Source organism: Archocentrus centrarchus, unplaced genomic scaffold (genome assembly GCF_007364275.1).
Source record: "Archocentrus centrarchus isolate MPI-CPG fArcCen1 unplaced genomic scaffold, fArcCen1 scaffold_80_ctg1, whole genome shotgun sequence".
Taxonomy (NCBI): domain Eukaryota; kingdom Metazoa; phylum Chordata; class Actinopteri; order Cichliformes; family Cichlidae; genus Archocentrus; species Archocentrus centrarchus.
Window position 1 is genome coordinate 369,181 of NW_022060291.1, and position 13,287 is coordinate 382,467.

General features: G+C 40.3%; 1 protein-coding gene across 1 annotated transcript; it reads left to right on the plus strand.

The window, feature by feature from the left end:
* Positions 1-293: 293 nt before the first annotated feature.
* LOC115777850 (butyrophilin-like protein 1) lies at positions 294-13,007 on the plus strand. Its single transcript, XM_030725854.1, has 6 exons — positions 294-396; positions 1,492-1,830; positions 4,765-4,794; positions 6,226-6,504; positions 12,195-12,298; positions 12,845-13,007. The coding sequence occupies exons 1-6, from the start codon at positions 297-299 to the stop codon at positions 12,968-12,970; spliced, it is 978 nt and encodes a 325-aa protein (XP_030581714.1). The 5' UTR covers positions 294-296; the 3' UTR covers positions 12,971-13,007.
* Positions 13,008-13,287: the final 280 nt, after the last annotated feature.

Sequence of the window (13,287 nt, forward strand, 5' to 3'; positions counted from 1 at the left end):
GGTTTATTTGTCATATTTTTATTCACGGCCACATTCAAAAAAGTTCTTATGTAATCTTAAAGGTCGCAGAGTCTGGAGCGGATCCTTTAGCTCTTCCTGTACCTGACCTTTACCATAAACAGTCATTTCTGCTCATTAATCTTCTGTGTAACTCTCGCTGTGATTATAGGTTATCTGCTGCTGATTCCTCCGGAAGTGCAGTTATGGCTTACTGCTGTCAGAGAATAGAAACTGAAAGAGTTTCGGAGCGCGTCAGTGCGCTGAGAGGAGTGGCTCCGACTCCTTATATTGAGGAGATGCTGCAGTCCTCGAAGGCCTGTGCAGACATGCAGCTTCTACCACGCGTGTGCTTCTGTTTCCTGACTTTGTCCGGACTGACGTTTGGTGATCGATCCGGTAAGAAAATCATTGATTCAGACCGATCGTGTCTGCAGGTGCAGCTGTGTTTCATAGGGAGGATGGAGGGTCTGTGAGCGCGCAGCAGGCTGGAGCTTTAAGGGTGTTCAGTGGGTGGAGGACTGCAGCATCTGCACCTGTGACTCAGCTTTTAACGCAGCTGCACTTTACTCTAAAATATCATTAATGCGCATCATCATCAACAATAATATGAAAGCATTCTCTTTATTGATTATGATCATTTATCAGAGATCCTCATTATTTATCTTCAACATCAGGTGTGGCGACATTTCGAGCGGTTTGTGCGCTGCTTCCTGTAAATGCGCATCCGTGATCTGTCTGTCCTGTTGACACACCGACTGTGAACCGTTTGTTTCTGAGTATGAAGTGTGTGTGTGTGTGTGTGTGTGTGTGTGTGTGTGTGTGTGTGTGTGTGTGTGTGTGTGTGTGTGTGTGTGTGTGTGTGTCCACTATGTGTGATTTTTTTAAAGCATTTAAAGATTTGTTATCTTATTGTGGTCTAACACAATGATATGAAAAATCTAGACTCACACAACCTGAAAGAGCTCTTTCATAAATATAAATAGAGTGGTGATTATTAGTATTAATAATTGGTTTATAATAAAAAACAAAAGCAGGACAGAAACTATAAAAACTGAATAAAAATTAAAATATCATTCTTCATATGAGCTCATTATAGATCTTTTAAAAACATAGATCAGCAAACAGCTGTAACAATCTTTCAAAAAGTTCAGGGTTCAGTGTTTTGAATCCTAAAATCCTGATGCGTTCATCTGGGCATTTTATTATTATTATTATTATTATTATTATTATTATTATTATTAATATTATTATTGTTATATTTTAAGGTTCCTGCATGTGTTATTAAAGTTGCAGTTGCTGCTATTTTTAGAGGGAGTGGCACAGCCAGTGGTGAGACCTCTTAATTTAATTAATATGAGTTTTTATTCATTTGTTTTTCATTTTAATTCATATAGGCCCAAATCACAACAAACAATCGCCTCAAGGTGTTTTATATTGTAATGTAAAGACCCTACAAAAATACAGAGAAAATATAGATGTTTTGTCTTTCAGGTCCAAGAGTCAGAGTGGTCGTTTCAGAAGGAAGTGATGCCATCCTGCACTGCTCCCTCAGCACCAAGGAGAGCGTTGTACAGAAGCTGTTTGACTGGAGAAAGATGGATCAAAAAATAAAGGAAGTGTTCATGTATGATGCTGGCGCTCATTACAATAATGGACGTCCAGGTCAAGACGAGCAGTTCAATGGACGAGTCTCACACTTCCCAGACCAGCTGCAGTTCGGTAACACCTCCATAATCATCAGAAACACAATAGTGGCTGACAGTGGAGACTACACCTGTGAGTTTCCACATGTGCAGTCAGAAGAAACAACCAACATTACACTTGTCGTTGGTGAGTATTTTATTTCTGAAAGAATCCTGAAAAACCCTTTAAGCACTCGTGTTACCCATTTGTTTCCTAAACCAAGTGGTTTTCAAATTCATGAACCATAAAGATTTTTTTGCATGTTTAATTATTCCTTTAATGTTGATCTTGTTTTTAACACTCAGTTGCAGTCATGTGAAAAAGAAAATACACCCTCTTTCAATTCTAGGATTTAAATATCAGGACATAAAAATGATCTGGTCCTGAGCAGGTAAACAGAACCTCAGATGAACAACAACACGTGACAGTGTTACATAAATGATCAGATGATCATCAGCATGAGTCTGAGCACCTCTGTAAAAACTTTTGGCAGTTTGCTGGAGGTGCAGCTACTCAGATTACATATATAGACATCATCACTCACCTAGGATTTACCCTGATAATCCTTAAAGACATGTTCTGAAAGGCACAAATATGTTTTTTTTCATTATTATTATTATTTTTATTTTATTTTATTATTATTATTTTTTTTTTTTACAGTGGATCAACATCTGTAGTGTGTGTGGGGGGGCATCTTCTTTCAGTTCTAAGGTTTTCAGGACATAAAAAATCATCAGCTGTTCAGCAGGTATTTATAACCTCAGATGAATAAAAACATGACTTATTGCACCATGTCACCATGCCCCCCCCCTCAAGATTCAGAAATGTAGAGCCACCTTTAGATTGATAACTCTTTCACATCATTGTGGAGGAATTTTGATCCACTCTTCTTTGCAGCATTACTTTAGCTCAGTGTTTCTCAAAATGTGGGGCGCACCCCACTGATGGGGCGCTGGGTCACGACAGGTGGGGTGTGAATGACCTAAGAAAAGCCATGTGGAACACATGTTGGAACACTGGATTAATTCTCACTGCAGAAAACAGGGATATGAAATTAGCATACGCTAGCAGGTAGTGAAAATCTCCACTATCTTTTGTATACATAGATCCGTCACATCATCCACCCATATCTGAATTCTCCTACTGTAACATCAGCAATGAGGATAAGCGTTCACATGAAGCTGGTTATAATCTCGCTAAGTTGAGCTTGGGTCTCCTGTGGTTTCAATTCAATTCAATTTTATTTATATAGCATCAAATCACAACAAACAGTCGCCTCAAGGTTCTTTGTATTGTGGGTAAAGACCCTCCAATAATACAGATAAAACCCAACGGTCAAAACGACCCCCTATGAGCAGCACTTGGTGACAGTGGGAAGGAAAAACTCCCTTTAACAGGAAGAAACCTCCAGCAGACCCAGGCTCAGGGAGGGGGGGTCATCTGCTGAGGGGGGAGAGCCAGAGATTAATATCAATTAATGATTAAATGCAGAGTGGAGTATAAACAAAGTAAATAAGATGAATAAAAAGAAACAGTGCATCATGGGAACCCCCCAGCAGACTAGGCCTATAGCAGCATAACTAAGGGAGGGTTCAGGATCACCTGATCCAGCCCTAACTATAAGCTTGATCAAAAAGGAAAGTTTTAAGCCTAATCTTAAAAATAGAGAGGGTGTCTGTCTCCTGAATCCAAGCTGGAAGCTGGTTCCACAGAAGAGGGGCCTGAAAGCTGAAGGCTCTGCCTCCCATTCTACTCTTAAGTATCCGAGGAACCTCCAGGTCTCTGTTAAAAAGTGATCTTTGTCTGATTTGGGGATTAGAGTCAGTAGACCCTGTTTCATAGTGGTGAACATTTCTTTCTTTCTCAAACATTCCTTAAATAATTCCATTAAAGGGTTTTCAGTGATTTTCCAAAAGTGGTGATAAGATTCAACCGGAATCCATCAATGCTACTTCCATTTACTCATCACAAGTAAAGGGCAATTTTGTTTAAATTGCTCTGAAATTGAATGGAAGATATTCATAATTAATTTGATAAACTTTTCACAATCATTGATTTGAAAGTTAGACTTGTAACCACTGTAATACAAGCTGACATATTTTGAGATATCTGAGGAGTTGGTGGATTTGTTGCCATTAATTTCTGACAGTTTGGACATCATATGTCACATATGGGCAGTGACCACAGCGCCCACTAGAGGGCGTCGGGCCCTCAGGCCCCCGTCATGAAGTCTGTTTCTAGTTGTTTGGTCAGAGACACCAGTGGCTGCTGGAGGTCATTTTGTAGCTCTGCAGTGCTCATCCTGTTCCTCCTGCACAAAGGAGCAGATCCCAGTCCTGCTGATGAGTTAAGGACCTTCTCCTGTCCAGCTCTCCTACAGTAACTGTCTCCTGGAGTCTCCTCCATGCTCTGAGACTGTGCTGGGAGCCACAGCAAACCTTCTGCCAATGGCACGTATTGATGTGCCATCCTGGAGGAGCTGGACTAACTGTGCAGCCTCTGTAGGGTCCAGGTATGACCTCATGCTACCAGCAGTGACTCTGACCCTAGCCAAATGCAGAGCTAGTGAAAAACTGCTGCTTAGCTGACCACATCAGTATCACAGAGGTTTATTTGACTGATGCTGAACTCTGATTAAAAAGTCTTCCTTTAATTTTTTGAGCAGTATAAGTTGGAGTTGTGTGTAAGGAAGGATGGAGGAGCATTTCTGTATCAGCTCCAACAGCTCAAGTGGATGCAGCCATATCAGCAGAAATCAATATTCAGTCCTCTTTAATGGGCCTCATCCTCCATCCTCTGATGTAATCCATGAAGTAAAGGCAGCCTGTTCTACTCATTTCCAGCTCTGTATGTTATTCTGGGACTCTACTGGAACAGTTTAGCATGATTGACAGTTCCCAGTAATCCCAGTTCATCTGAGTCAGCAGGAATCTGTCACTCTGCTTTCTCTTTTACTTTAGATTATAAAACCCTGTGTAATATTTCAGGTTAACACTTCTGAGTGTCTTTTGTCCCGCTGTGTGTGAGTGCTAAGCTGATGCTAACCCAGTCCCCTCTAACATGTGTGTGTTTTCCTTTCAGAGGGCAGATTAAAGGTCCGAAACGTCCCAGGTGAGTCCTGTTTGTGATGATGTCACTGATGTTTACATCCTCGTGTGTATGTGTACTGATAAACCAACACCTTTACCTGCTTTGGTTAGAACCATACATCATATCTAAAGGTTATCTTCATAAGAGGTCCATGCAAATGTTAACACAAATGTTTTATTTGTGTTTTATGTAAATATTTAGGAGATTTTTGTGCTTGATTACCAAATTCATAATCAGTTCAGTTCACTTTTTCTATTGGGCTGCTCAGCCCAGTAGAAAACTACCTTATACGCTACACTTGCTGAAAAAGTATAAAGTCCCTCTCATTGTAATTCAGATTTAGAAAACCTCCAGTTCTAAGTTTTAAGCGAAGTCTGGATTCAAATTTATGTTTATTTGAGGTTTTTTGCTGTTTAATGGTACTTTCTGTAAGCTCTGCAACCGTTCAAATATTTATTTTATATTCATATTTATGGCAAAAATTAACAAATACTGTGTTTATTGGCTTTCAAGTGACAGTCACAGTTTTTTGATTATATGTTTTTTCTTTGGGCAGCAAGATCAAACTTGATGTCACCAAAAAAAAGTTATTTAATGTCTGCCATTTTGCTATCTCTTAATATAACTGTTAGATAAATTTAAATACAATTAATATATATTTTAGATAAATGTTGGAATATCCAAACTTTTTCTCTGTATAAATGTCTTTATGTGAGTGACAAATATTAATAAGATTAAAAACTCTGAAGCTTAATTTCTATTCAAACATTAAAACTGCTTTTAGGTACAGTGAAGATACCTGCTACCAGCTTATTCCTTCCAGGTTTTGGCGTTTTCTTTTATCGGACAGGAATTACACAACACAATGGAATAAGGAGTCAATTTTAAAATTTAATTAGCTACTTCACACAGATTACAGATCAATCTGGACCAGACAGCGAACTATGACTAAGCTATTACATGAGCAGAATCAGGGCACAAAGTCTGATTCCTATCTAGGCCAGTCCAGATCTCAGAGCTTATCAGTTTTGGTTACATCATATGCAAAACGAAATGTGTAAGACAAAGAATTCCAGCAGCTGCTTCATCATATGACCTCGGAGTTTCTCCCTATCACTTTTTTAGTCTCCTTCTTGGCTGACTGACCATCACCAGAGTCTTGAACATCCGTGATTGATACCCACAGAACACACTGTGCCTGGCCTACACCAAACATGTACTTCAGTACTGTTAAGCAACTATTTTGTTCATGTTATACTCTAAGGCAAAGTTTCTCAAGCAAATAAATGTAAGGATGGTGAGAGCGAGCCTATACCATGAAAAACTCACTTCCTTCAACAGTTAAGGTAGTACTCTGCTTTTCTTTGCTCTTAAACACATCTGCACTCAGAGTAGGTGAACAAGAACAAAATAACTGCTATTGTTCTTATTTAATCTATCATGTGTTCACAGGCGCAGCTCCAGAACCTTCGGTCACAAATCTTGATCAAACAAATGACTGGGCACTGCTCCAGTGTGATGTTCAGGGTGCTTACCCCAAGCCTACAGTAGAGTGGAGGGACAGCGACAATCAGGCCATTTCTTCTGAGGAGCCACAGGTCTCTGAAAGAGGAGGCCGCTTCAACATCACTCTCAACACTACTGTGAAAAAGAGCGACCGCTATCGCTGTGTTGCCACACAGAAGGAAATCCACCATCAGACATATAAACAAATCAAGGTACATTTCAATGGTGAGTGACTTTTTAATCTTTAAATAATTTAAATAATTATTGCTTTTCAACAGTGTGATTATGTGCTCAGTCTGACTGCAAAGACTGCTGTCTGTAAGGAAACAAACAGTTAATAAGTAAATCATAAAGACATACAGTCACATGTCTGGATAATATCAGTCAGGTGAAAAGAGAGGAGATGTGTGAGAAAACACTCCAGCAGTCAGAGTCAGTGGAAGAGAAGAAAAAGAACTTCAGTCATAATTCAACTCATAAAGGATTTTGTTTGTATACAAGACTTCTTACAGGTACCTTTTTTTTTTTTAAACCTTTATTTAACCAGGCAGACAGATTAAGAACATGTTCTTATTTACAACTGTGGCCTGGGAAAGGCAAAGCCTTTCGGAGGAGAAAAGGAGAGTATCATTACATATAAGAAAACATGCACACACTAAACAAAAAAAAAAAGAAAATAAATACATATTACAGTGTTAGATAGAAACATACACAAGGTTTCAAAGAAATATAAGACAAATGTGATCACAAAAATAATTCGACGCATTAAGTGAAACAACTACAGGAATCTCTGAGAGCATTTTTTTAAGTATCTCTTAAAGATGGGGACAGAGACTAGTGAGGTCATTTTCAGTGTTTTCGGTAACAGATTCCAATCATTTGGAGCTGTAAACACAAAAGACATCCGGCCATAGCGAGATTTGGTTCTTTTGGTCTGTAACAACAGGTGCTGTGATGAACGAGTATTATATTTTGTGATTGCATTTGGGTGCAATAACTGGCACAGGTATGAAGGTGAAAGCCCTAGAATGGTTTTGTAAACAAGAGTTAACCAATGAATATTACGACGAGTGCACAGGGAAGACCAATTAACTAGCGAGTAGAGGTGACGATGATGAGTTGTAAAAGGGGCATTTGTAACGAAGCGTATTGCAGAGTGGTAAATCTTATCTAGTTTGCTGAGGGTTTTTTTGTTGCGTGTCTGTATAGAGTGTCACCATAATCAAATAAAGGCAGAATGGTTTTCTCAATGACGGCACGTTTGTCAGCCATGGCGAAGGACGTGCGATTTCGATAGAGAAAACCAAGTCTCACTTTAACCATGGATTGTAAATTCTTAATATGGTGTGAGAAGGACAAAGTAGGGTCGAGCCAGATTCCAAGATATTTATAAACTGCAACTAGTTTGGTCGTGATTGGGGTTCCCCTTTTTTACCTTTTTATCCTCAGGGTGGCCCCGGCTCCGACAGGAAAATTTCCCAATTAAATCCACTTTTTTGAAAAGTTCCACAAAGATCTAAATAATCCATTTTCCTGAAATAATCCACTGGAATCGAGCAGGGTTCGTTTCAAAGTTTTATTTCCACAAAAATGTTACAGAAGAAAGCAAAAGCAGGAAAGCAAGCAAGCGCCTCCCGGGAGTGTACAGCCTTAAGCAGTTAGTCCAGCAAAAAGAGAAGCAGCGCAGACAAAGAAAAAGAAGTGCTCCAACGGCAAAAAACAGGGCACTTATGCCCTGTCCACGGGACTTTCCTCCACCCCAAATTAATATGCATAAGTTGTTACCCTTTGAAATTTGATCCTCACCCCATCAACTTTTGGGCACTCTTCACCCACTTTAGGACACATGATTAAGGCTGTACCTCACAGGTCTGGCTTTTAGGTCACAACAGTTCAAACAGAGGTCACCAATGATGACCTTTTCTACTCAAACATCCATTAAGATAAGATCACCAGTCCCCCACTTAGCCAGGTTTTTATTCCTTCCCCCCTTCCCGGCTATATAACTGCAAGGGGGCCCACGAAACTCTCTTTTTTGACAGCGCACCTGCCATAAAACTTAACTGATATATGACAATGGGGTACAAATGTCAAATGAGACAGTGCTTCAAGTCGGTGACTCTTCAGAGGCTCCAGATACACTCACACAGGTCATATCCTGACCTCAGTGACCTACGAACATAAAAAAAACTCTCAACACACTGGTGTGTGTGGGCTATCGGCACGTGACATAAAAATGGAGCCTGGTACTTCAAATAACAACTAACTACCCCAGGCACTTATGTGAAAGTACTACAAAGTATACATGTAATAAAACTAATAGCACTAAAACAATATAAGAATAATACAATTAAGTATATACCCATATAATAATAAATGTAAATAGTAATTAATAAAGTTAGAACCCATTCTAAAACCACACTTTACCACATGTGAATAAATCACTACTTACAAATAAGGAAAATCCCTTTTTACACAAATGAAGAATAATTACTGCTAATGGTGGGGGAAAAGGGTATAAACAGCATATGAAGCTGATAAGGACACCAGAGGAGAGAAAGAAAAAGTATAAGCAGTGTAAGGGGTCAAAGGTACAACCAGTATAAGGGGAGAGAGTTCAAAGAGGGGAGAGAAAGTTTAGAGAGTATAGGGGCTGCTAAGGGCAGAAAGATACAGGCAGTGAATGGAATATATGTATAGTGGCAAGTACTCACCACTACCCTAGGGGAAAAGTATATATCCTGGATAAAAGTAGCAATAAATTTCCTACATTCCCCCCTTTGATACCATCTGGTATCAACACAAAAATGCCAATGAATCAACACAAAATCAAAAATGATCCAAAGTGTACATCTAATCTACTTGAGGAGAGAGAGAAAAAGTACACCATGTAGTTCAGTCAGTCAAAATCAAAGTCAGGTGAGTCTGAAATGTTGTGGTAATTCTGGGGTCAGAGGTCATACTCACACTTCCCTCCTTTGTCGTCCTTTTACACAGAGCTCACAGCAAAATAGTTTTCTGTGATGATCTAACTGAAATCAGGACGTGTCCCTCCTTAGACCTCATGTCAAGAAAATAATTAGTGTTACAAGAAACAAAGCAGATTATATTCCTGTGGCCTTCCAATGATAAATTATCCAAACAGATTATGAGTTAGACTACTGAGAACGTTCAGACTGGAACTGAAACATTACAGTCAGTTGTTATTTTTCCTGCAGTTCTTTGACCTTTGACCACTAATGTGCTTTAATTCATCACTGAGAGCCTGTGACTGAGCGTGCATAAGGCCTAACGCTCCCCACATCAAAGAGATCTCCTGTTGATGACCCTCCTCCTGGTCTCAGACTTTACACAGAGGTCAGGGGTCAAGGAACTCACAGTTCACCTGTTCGTCTGAAGTTGGGCCTTCTTATTGAGGTCATGTGGAACCAGGAGCCTTTTTCCTGAGTCTTAGAGCTGTCAGTCTGTTCAGGAGAGCTTGGTATGATCTTGGACACCTCGATCTGCACCAGTTTCTTTATTGGTAGCTGATCCAGTCTCCTGCAGCCCCGGTGTTATTGTTCAGGCTCCTGTTACAATGAAACTGAGAAATCTTTATTAGTTAAATCTTTAGTCTTCTCCTAGTCTATCTCCCTCCTTTTGAGACATAAACTCTGTTTTTTGTCTCAATGATTTACCTTAATTTACCTTATTTATCCAAAAAGCTAATAATATAAAATTAGTATGCCCTTATTTATCTAAAGGGCATACTAATTTTATATTATTAGCTTTTTGGATTTTTTCCTTTAATGCTTGATTTAATATCAAATTGTTTAGACATTCAAAATTCTAATGTTCTCTGCTTTTCTCTTATAATCTTAGCTTTAAACAAATCTGCCAAATAAATAAATGTAAATGCACAAAAGAGTAAATCAGTAACTTGTATTTTATCCTACATGGGCAAATAAATAGGTTTTTTAGACCTCTATGTTTTGCTTTGTAGCAGAGCGGCAGTTCAAGGTTTGGCACTTTGTGTGAATATTTTGTGACACACAGCTGAATCAAAAACGCTAACATTGTCTAGACCAGTAGCCTCGCAACTGTTCCCTTTGGAGGGTGTTCTCTTCACGCTGTATGAGGACAGGCGTATACTCTGGTCATTGGGTGGTGTAGTGGCTTTCTGCGCAGGTGTGGTGTTGTGTTTGTCAAACTGTGGAAAAAAAATGCTGAAGTTGTCCAGCAGAGAGGTGTTGTCATCACAGTGTGTGGAGAGGGTTTGTAATCAGTGATAGCGTGGATCCCCTGCCACAGACTCCTTGTGTCTCTGCTGTGTCTGAAATGGCTTGTTAGCTTGGAGGTGTATTGGTGCTTGGCTTTTCTGATGCCCTGTGACAGATCCTGGGGGCTCTGGTTAGCTTCAGGCCAACTGCATCACCAGCTCTGAAAGCAGCATTGTGTGCCTTCAACAGCTCCCAGACCTCCCCAATCAGCCATGGTTTCTGGTTGGACCCAATGGTAATAGTCTTAGTGACAGTGACATCCGCCAAGCACTTTTTAATGTAGGAAGTGAAGTCTTTGTATATTCTTCTATGTCTATTACATGGTTGTATGTGGCAGCTTGGTTAAACATGTCAAAGTCTGTGGTGTTGAAGCAGTCCTGAAGTTGCACCTTCAGGCCACAGACGGAGCTGGTTTGGTGACTTTTACCCTGGGTCTGTATGCTGGCATTAGCATAAAAGTGATGTGGTCTGAGAATCTGATGTGGGGGAGGGGTGCAGCTTCATCAGCATGGTTGAAATCCCCAGCCAGGATAAGAAATGTGCCCAGGTTTGCTGTCTGCTGCTCACTGATGTCTTGATAAAGTTTGTTGAGGGCCTGTGTCCTGTCTGTGTTGTTGTTGCTGGGGGGATGTAAACAATAACCAAGAGAACTGCTGTAAACTCCCGCAGCAGGTGGAAGGGACGGGATTTAACAATCAGTAGTTCCCCCAGCGATGAGCAGTGTGTACAGACCATGACAGAGTCCCGACATCAAGCATCCTTGATATAAACACAGACCCCGCCGCCGCAGGTCTTACCTCCCTCCAGTAGAGTTCTGTCTGCTCGATAACAGGTTAGCTGGTCAAGCTGGATGGCTGAGTCCACGATGTTGTCATTAAGTCATGTCTCCATAAAAATGAAAACACAGCAGTTTCTGATGTCATGCTGAGCTGACCCCAAGAGTCCTAAATGGTCCATTTTATTGTCCAGGGAGCATACACTTGAAAGTGTGACAGTGGGACTAGCTGGCCGGTTTGGGTTGGCTGCTAGCCTTGCTTGGACACCTCCACATTTGCCCCTCTTCTGCTTCCTCTGGCACCACTTGCAGCATCTCCTGACAAGGTGGGGAGAAACAGACAGGGCCAGCGATGCAATGTGCTGGCAGAGTAGTAAAAGGCCACGAAGCTGCTCTAAGGTGGAGGGGTTTAATTTGTGTGTATCCGATCTGCTGATAGATAGCAGAAACTGGTGACAGTACTTGAGCCTTGTGGGTGACAGACATGATGCATATTTACACAAATTACACTTAGGAACAGCCTCAAAAAAACATAAAAACACTGTACTATCAGGGTCGCGAAGGGCCGCTGCATCTGCACGTGCCGCCATCTTTGAAAAAACAATCAACAACCAAAAAAAATAAGTTGTAATTCATCCAAAAAAGTAGAGCAGGCTGTCATTACACTGACTGATGTCTCACAAAGAGGAGAAAGCTCCAGCATCATCATCCACACTGTTGAGAGCACAACCAGGACCAACCTGTTAGCTGTGAGGACAAGCAGGAGGAAACAGGAAATTAGATCCATGCTGACATCACTGAGCTCACTGTTTAAACCTGCTGTCTGTGCATCAAATGTAGTCAGTCTGAGAGTTATGCTAACTCTTTGTCCTCTGTTTCAGATTCCACTGGATGGAAGACTGCATTTATAGTTCTTTTAGTAGTAGTAGTAGTAGTAGTTCTTCTTGTAGCTGGGATTCTTCTCTGGTGTTTCAAACAAAACAAAGTAAGTTTAATGTATTTATGAACATTTTAGTATTTTTGTGTGGATGTCATGTTTACATCTTAACAGTTGTTTATTTTGCTTTTATTTTGCTTTTTATTATTTATTTATTTTTTCATATTTAAATGATTGAATCAGTTGCATAGGTGTAATGGTGTCATAGTGCACCAGAATATTCACTTTCACATACTTTAGTTAAAATGAACTAAAGCTTATTTCATGCAAAGGAGTGAAGCTGAACAAACTGGTAATTTTAATATTTAAGGCTGCTGATTAATTCACAACGTCATCTTGTGAGGACAGAGAGGAGGACTCTTTGTAGAGGATGATGAAGATGGACAAACTTCATGATTTATGCATAAAGTCAGTTTCGCATTTATGAAAACCAAAGTGGGTAAATTTGCTCACTGTAGTTATATGGCACACAGCAGCAAGCATCATCTCAACCATGCACATGGATCATTGTGTGCTCCAATGCTGAAACGCAAAGCACTACAATACATTTCTATTTAGTTGCAACTGTTTTTAACAGTTTTGTTTTCCAACCAGAAGAAGAAGCAGTTTCAGAAGATACAACTCAGTGATCTCTCAAATCAGCATGATCAGAATCAACCTGCAGAATCACAAGTACACACAGGAACTTCCCTCAACCAAGGAACCATAACTGATCACTGATCAAGATGAATATGTATGTTTTGTGTTTGTTTTATGACAGGGGTGGGCAATTCCAGGCCTTGAGGGCCAGTGTCCTGCAGGTTTTAGATGTGTCCTTGATCCAACACACCTGAATCAAATGGCTGAATTACCTCCTCAGTATGCAGTCAAGTTCTCCAGAGTCCTGCTAATGACTTCTGTATTTGACTCAGGTGTGTTGAAGCAGAGACACATCTAAAACCTGCAGGACACCGGACCACGAGGCCTGGAGTTGCCCACCCCTGTTTTATGAGAACCAAGTTAAATTTTTGACCAGAACAGTGTGAACATGTTGGGCT